This window comes from Belonocnema kinseyi, chromosome 2 (assembly GCF_010883055.1).
Source record: "Belonocnema kinseyi isolate 2016_QV_RU_SX_M_011 chromosome 2, B_treatae_v1, whole genome shotgun sequence".
NCBI classification, from domain to species: domain Eukaryota; kingdom Metazoa; phylum Arthropoda; class Insecta; order Hymenoptera; family Cynipidae; genus Belonocnema; species Belonocnema kinseyi.
Window position 1 is genome coordinate 44,606,621 of NC_046658.1, and position 7,610 is coordinate 44,614,230.

Below are 7,610 nucleotides of genomic sequence, written 5' to 3' on the forward strand. Positions count from 1 at the left end.
TTTTTTCCTACTCTCAAACTTTTTTCTGTTATTTGCCTTAAGCTAAATATTTGATCCGTACATGACCTTCCTGGCATAAACCCACTTTGGTCTTCCCAAATCGTTGCTTCTGTTATATTCATTCTCCTACGAGTAAGTATTTTGAGTATATTTTACTTACGGTACTTAATAAGCTAATCCCTCTGTAATTATCGCACTCGCTTTTATCTCCCTTTCTCTTGTATATTGGTACGATAATAGCTTTTTTCCAATCGCCTGGACGTCTCCCATCTCGAAACATAAATTTATCAATTCGCACAGTCCATGTGGTATGTTCTCGCCATTGTGTTTAAGCATTTCAGCGTTAATACCATCTACCCCGGCAGCCTTACCGTTTTTAAAGTTTTTAATTATATCCCTAACTTTAGTGACACAGACTATTTTCTATCGCATCGTGTTCAACATCGCAGTTTCTTTTAAAATTTGATGCAATTTTTGGTGGACTTTTTTTGAAATTCCATTTGACCTTAATTTTAATTTTACAGGACCAAAGGCGACTTTCTAAAGTCTTTTAGTAGGTTCAAGCACTGACAGGATGTCTACTTACCTGGAAAATCTGCAAATTGCCAGGGAATTTTTATATACCTGGAAAAACTTGGAAATGTCAGGAATTTTTTTTTAAATTCAGGGAATATTTTTCAAGAGCACGCTAGATTAACAAAATTTTATTATAATGTTAAATGACCATTTAATTTTTACTTTTAAAAGTAGCTTTCTTTTTCTTCATTCGTAATGTGCCCCCTACTATTTACAAATATTTACAAGTATTTACAATCATTCTTGTATCTAGATCCTTACTTCTATTATAATGATAAAGCAATTTTGAACCTACGAGAGAACGAGTGTGCGAGTGATTAAAAGCGATAGAGCGATCAAGAACTATTCCTTAACCAATTTCCTCTTTCTTTCGCTATCACTTCTACCTCAATTTCTCCATTTTTTCACTTTCATTCTTTCTTACTCGCTCCTTTAACCCCTTCCAAATCCTTCACCCACTCCGCACCCAATAAAAGGCTCAGCTAGAATCTTTACCATATTCTCTTGCCAACTTTTTTTATTTTCATTCCTCCCCTACATCCTTCCTGTACATGCTTCCATGTTTCCTCCTCCAATTCACGTATTCTGCACTTCCTATTATCTTTCTTTTCCCAATCAATCCCTTCCGATACCTCGTTTCCCAGTTTAAATCTGGCTATTCTGGTCCATCTTCTATCTCCCCATCCTTTTTATAAATACTTTGGTATTCCTTCCTTTTTTTCATCTTATGCCATTTATTATAATTATTTTGATTCCGCAAGAATCCCCCATCTTTGTATTACAAGTCTTTCCCTGTCCCTTTTCCCCAATTCTTGATAGCTTATTCCCGTCCCATCTCCTATATCTCTAGCACTAACGAACTCCCTCCTTTCTTCTTTAAATCCTGTTCATTTTATCGCCCACCCTCTATTTTATTCTACTTCCTACAAATACTTCTTAGCTAACTCCCCTTAATTTCCCTCCGTTAGCTTTATCTCAAACTGTCATGCCCTCATTCCTACACTAGTACTTAATTTATCCCTTTATGCTTCTACTCTCACCGTATATCCAGGCGTATTTCTCCAATCGTGTAATTAACCCCGCAATCCCTTTTCACCCTCTGACATCAACATTATATCGTACGCGTGTGCCAGTTTACATATGAAGAGTGAGCAATCAAAAGGGCCTAAGCGCCAAATTCTAAATGTTACAGAACGTCGAAAAAACGTTAAAATTTCGCGATTTTTCAATATAAAAAATTGAAATTTTATAAAATGCTTTCTTTTTCTGAAACACATTTGTATGCATAAGTACACTTTCTTTATTCGAAAAATATTTGAGTTATGAGCCACAGAAGTGGCTCTGGGGTACTGTTGAATCAAAAGGACCTAACTTAACGAGCCATATACTCGTAGTTCGCAGCTGAAAAAAGCCGCTTTTTATGCCATCTACTCTTACTCCGCCAATTTTCGTCACGGAGCATTGATTTTAATATGAAAATAATCAGAACACTCTCCTCTTTAGCCCCGTTCACAGTTTTTTTTTCTAATTTTCCATCCCAAAAAGCCACGTGGTTTATAAGCGAAACTGCAAGGTTAAAGAGCGGTAACTTAGGTCCTTTTAATTGCGAAGTACCCTTCGAGTTCGGACTTTTATGGATTTCATCCATTTTTTAAACAATAATGCAATGTTCTTTGCAAATAAGAACATGTGAGGATTTCATTGAAGAATTGAAAAATACAAAAAACACGATTTAAAAAAAATACTGGATTAACTATTTAATTGAATTTTTTACTTGAACATGCAGCTATTCAGTTAAAAATTCATGTATTTTGTTGAAAATTCGTTCTTCGTGGTCAAAAAAAAAATATTTCTGCTTAAAATTCAACAGTTTGTTTGAAAATGTTTTATTGAATATTCATTTCTTTGGTTGAAAATTTAACTATTTTGTTCAAAATTTATTTTTTCTTTGAAAATTTGAAAAATGGTAGCATGGTAGAAAATTGAGCTCCTTTGTTAAAAGTGCAAGTAATTTTTGTTGAAGATTAATCATTTTAGTTGAAAAAACCACTATTTCAGTAAGATTCCTCATTTTAGTTAAAAACTCATCACCTTGGTTGAAAATTTAACTATATTATTAAAAATTCGTGGTTACTTTTAGTTGAAAATAATTTTGTAAGCTAAAAATTGAACTGTTCAATAAAAAAATTCATCTATTTTATTGAAAATTTAACTGTTTGGTTAAAAATTAATCTATCTTGTTGAAAATGTAATATGTTTTACTTGTAGTCCGGGAGCGGGCAATGCTGCCGTATGCAATAATATGCCCCAGGATAAAAAGGTGTTATTCTTATGTATTTTGAGCCGCTGAATCCGAATATACGCAGCTTCTTTTCGAAAAAGTGGTACGTTTTGTTTGAATCGCAATTGTTTAAACAAATTATGAAAAATTGACTTTTTCGATCGGAACCATTTTTTATAGAAAATATGGCCCATTTTGAGACGAAAAGGGCTCTAACAACTTTTTCGTAAAATGCATATTTTAAAAGATATAAATTTGGTAAGGTCCGAAATTTGACGTTTTTCACTAACTTTGAAGGTAACATCATTTTATCTATTTAATATTTTTGAAACTTGAAAAAACGTCCTCATTCTTTGAAAGTTACTTTATAACCTGATTTAATTTAACATTAGCGCAGACCCGGCGGGGATATGATTTTCGCGACTAACAGTTAGCACTTTGCCAACTTGTTAGTTCTAAAGAAAGTGCACATACTATTGCCACCGATTGACGAATTTGTACCCAGTTGCCATTGCGTTGCCTGCATATCAGATAAATCGTGCATTTGTGTCAGGGCTGGAATAAAGTGCTGTTCATTTTGTTCTTTCCAAATTAAAAAAAAAAGTAGAAATAAACATAACACAAGTGGGGCGGAGGACAACAGCATGTGCACGGAGACATAAATTCAACTCTATATCGGATAAAAAGTTTGAATGTATATAAGAAAATTTGATATATATTTTTAATTATTTCTCAAGAAATTTAGTATTTGTAATATTTACAATTTTATTGTATTATTGTATTATTTATTTATTGATGCTATTAGATTAACAAAGTATTTTGAGAAATATTTTCAAAATCATTATAGCTCCCAAGCAATGAGTTATTTTAATTTATAGTTTATTCAATAACGTACGCAAGGAACTTATCGATCAATAAAAAGAGATTGTTAATATCAATAATAACTTATTTTTAAACTGATATTTATTTCGAATTCAAACCCATTCCCGAAATATCGACTGCCCGCGGTCGAGCACATGTGTCTACGATGCGCGCGGCGCGCAAGAGCGGTAGGCACGTCGGAAAAGTGCTGACTGTTAGTAGCGAAAATCATATCTGCGCCGGGTCTAAAGTTTAAAGTTAGCGAAAAACGTCAATTTTCGGGCCTTAAAAAATGTATATCTTTTAAAATGGGTATTTTACGAAAAAGTTGCTGGAGACCTTTTCGTCTTAAAATGGGCCATATTTTCTAGAAACAAAAATTTCCAGATCGAAAAAGTCAATTTTTCATAATTTGTTTAAACAATTGCGATTTAAACAAAACGTACCACTTTTTCTAAAAAAGCCGGGTATATTCGGATTCAGCGGCTCAAAATACATGAGAATAACACCTTTTTATCCTTGGACAAATTATTGCATACGGCAGCATTGCCTGCTCCCGGACTATTGCAATGTTAGGAATTTGTAGTGTTTTTAATTGAATATAGTATAGTATTCACAATTCACATTAATTTTGCTTAGTAGAATAGATTTTTTATTTTCGCGAAAAATCTCTATTTCCCCTGTTTTTACAGAGTTTCTACTCACCTGAAGAATATCTTGCATTGACAATATTAATGTTAAAAATGCATTGAAGCTTAGGTATAAGAAGTTGAAATAAAAATTTATTTTAATTACTATTAAAATTCAGGAACAAATTTGGGTATTTACAATATTAACATATTTACAAGGACTGAAACAAACATTAATTATAATAATATCGCGAAATTCTATACATATTCCGAGTCGAATGTTACAAAAATGAGAAGTACTTCAATGGTTTCCTACTACGAAAAATGATCCCGGGAAAAATGTTGAGATACCTGGAATTGTGGATTTCATTCATAATTCATATTTCATAATATTTAATATATATTGTTTAATGATATGTACATTTGGTCGTAATTGCAAGTTTGAAATTGATAATCGTTAATACATTTTCAGACCGAGAAGACCAACGGGAAAGATACTCGTCGGCGTGCACCTTACAAAGCGCGTCAAAAGTACCAGATTGACTTTTCGTTGAAGCTTTCGAATATCGCCTCAGACGTGCGAGTGCGAGATTTGAAGAACGCTTTAATTGATCGCGGAGTGAAACCAAGTGAAATTACCTGGAGAGGTCAGCGAGGATTTTGCTTCCTTCATTTTGGCAAACTCCGAAACGGAAAAACTACCACGGAGCCAGTCCAGGTGGATTCCATAGTTGCGAACTTGCAGGAACTTAAACTCGGCCAGGAAGAGGTCTCTAGTGAAAAACCATTCATAGTAGTAGAGCCAGCGAAGCCGATTACAAGAATCGAGGTAACCGATGTCACATCGGTTTAACGTATTAGCTTTAAAAGCTCACTTTACAGCATTAGAGATTTACTGGTTTCAGGATCGGGTCAGTTGATCCGATTCCTTTTGTTTTATGCAACGATGTGATAGAGGATTAAATGCGTATCGTTGTTAATTTTGTTTTGTTTTTAGTTCAAGTTTTGCAATTTCACAGTTTAGTTTAACATAGGAACAATGCTGTAAATGATGACCAAATAATGTTCACGTATAATGGTTGAAGATACGTGCGTTTTCATGAAGCACTGAGTTTACTCAAACAAATACTTAGAGTATCCAGTAAATTGCGAGATCCTCGAGCTCAATGCCTAATGAAATACAAGGTGCTGGAGGAATAATGGTGTTTTTGCGAAGCACGGCAATCGGACATTTATCTCGGGGCATTTAATCAAACAGACTGATGATAATAGTTTTTAACTAGTGCTTAAGGATAAGCCCTAAAGAAAGTCTGGAGCATCGCGAAAGTTTCGGGGCTAGATCGAGGAGAGAGTAGTCTATTTTTCTGAAGCCATATTTTCTAAGAGTCGAAATTGTGAAAGTAAGAGAGTGTATTTTCAATAGCTGCTTACAGTTGTCCATTTTGCATGACTCTAAGAGAAAAGATTCAAGCGATGCTCAAAGTATTCGCGACATTTTTGAAAGGGAGAAAAAGCAATACCTTGTGATATTAACAGATATAATTTGTTTGCTAAGGTATAATTGTTAATGGTGATAATATTATACGCATAAGACTTAAATATGTACCAAAAGAACATTTTTTTATTTATCAAAACAAAACCTTTTTTTATTTATTTTGCGTTCGTCTTTAAATTTTTCACTACCTTTCCAATGTAATCTTCTTACGATTAGGGTAGAAACAAATTTTAAATCGCTTATAAGACATACTTCTTTCCCGACAATTCAGTTCTTCGCTACGCATGTATTAGACTGATTTCAACAATTCTTCATTTGCGTTCAATATCGCCGAAACGTGCGAGTAAAGGCAAAATATTCCTACCTCGATACGACAGATGCCAAGCAAAATGAATGTAATTGAGAAATTGCTGTAAAAACTAGCAGTTATCGACGTTAGAATTCTTCGAAACAAATACTCTGTATTTTACTGAATACAAATACAAACATTTGACGAATAAGTTGTACTTTTTTATATAATTTTATTATCCTCCCGTCTTTTTGTAAATTGGTGATTATTATTTTGTTATTAGGCCCTTAAAGTAGTTTCCAAGAACTAGCATCACGCACCATATTTTTCACATCAAGAGTCTAGCCATAGTTTCAAATTTCTAATATTCGTTGAATCTTGATCTCGGTAACAATATTTTGTGCAACATTCTTAAATTAAACAAATTTAGATAAATTGCATTTCACATTAAAATCATTTCTTTTATTATTATCTTATGCGAAATTATGTTGCTAAATAATTTTTCAATACGAAGGCATTTATCTTAACATACTTTTATTATTTGGTCCATTAGAAAAGCGAATCTCAAGATCATTTTTTTCACAGGAGTCAGAATGAATTTTGAATAACAGGGTTACCAAACTACAGGGAATTTAAAAATGGTCAGTGAAGGTCTGGGAAAATCTGAAACAGTCAGTTTTTCTCGATAAACTAAATTTGAAGTTGAAAGATAATCTAGAAATTACGGAAGGCGTTTTTCTGAAATTTTGCAATCCACACTCCCACCACGTAAAACACCTTAAAATGTTCTCTGAAAACCTACAAAATCTTATAATTTTTTTGGTTGAGATATCGTCTTTTGGCTAAAACTTTTTTATTATCTTGCTGAAAATTAAACAGTTTTGTTAAAAAATCATTCTGTTTTGATAAAAATTCATCTTTTTGGGTTGAAAATAACCTTTCTTTTTGTTAAAAATTCGTATTTTTGGAATCAAAATGGAAAATTTTGGAAATTTGTTTTCTTTATTAATTCGTGGTCGAAATTTTATTCTTTTTAGTTGGAAATTCATCTGGTTGGTTGCAAACTGAACTATTTTGTTAAAAATAAATTTTATTTAGTTGAAAATTATTTAACTGAAAATTTAACTATTCTATTTTGAGCAGCCGATTTGTCTTTTAGTAGAAAATTCATATATTAGTCGATAATACATAAATTTGGTTGAAAACTGGTTTTTTTTTAGAATATTTTTCTTTGGTTGAAAATTCCACTTATGGTTAAAGATTCACCATTCTAGTTAAAAAAACATTTCTTTGTTTAAAAATTTTAATATTTTGACTCGTTTTATTTTTCATTAGAAATTAATATTTTTGGGTTGAAAACTGAATTATTTTGTATTTTGAAAATTCAACATTTTTGATGATATTTTTTGTGGGTATTAACTGAAAAATCTTTCTTGGTTAAAATCTCAACTTTTTTGTAGGAAATTCCTCTATTTGTTT

The 7,610-nt window shown here is 32.4% G+C and overlaps 1 protein-coding gene across 1 annotated transcript in view; it reads left to right on the top strand.

Annotated features, from left to right (window-relative positions):
- LOC117166929 (methenyltetrahydrofolate synthase domain-containing protein) overlaps positions 1-6,342 on the top strand; it is a 21,828-nt gene extending 15,486 nt beyond the window's left edge. Inside the window, exon 5 of the mRNA XM_033351394.1 lies at positions 4,820-6,342. Within this exon, the coding sequence (XP_033207285.1) occupies positions 4,820-5,200 (381 nt within the window). The 3' untranslated portion in view covers positions 5,201-6,342. The remainder of the gene's footprint in view (positions 1-4,819) is intronic.
- The last annotated feature ends 1,268 nt before the right edge of the window (positions 6,343-7,610 follow it).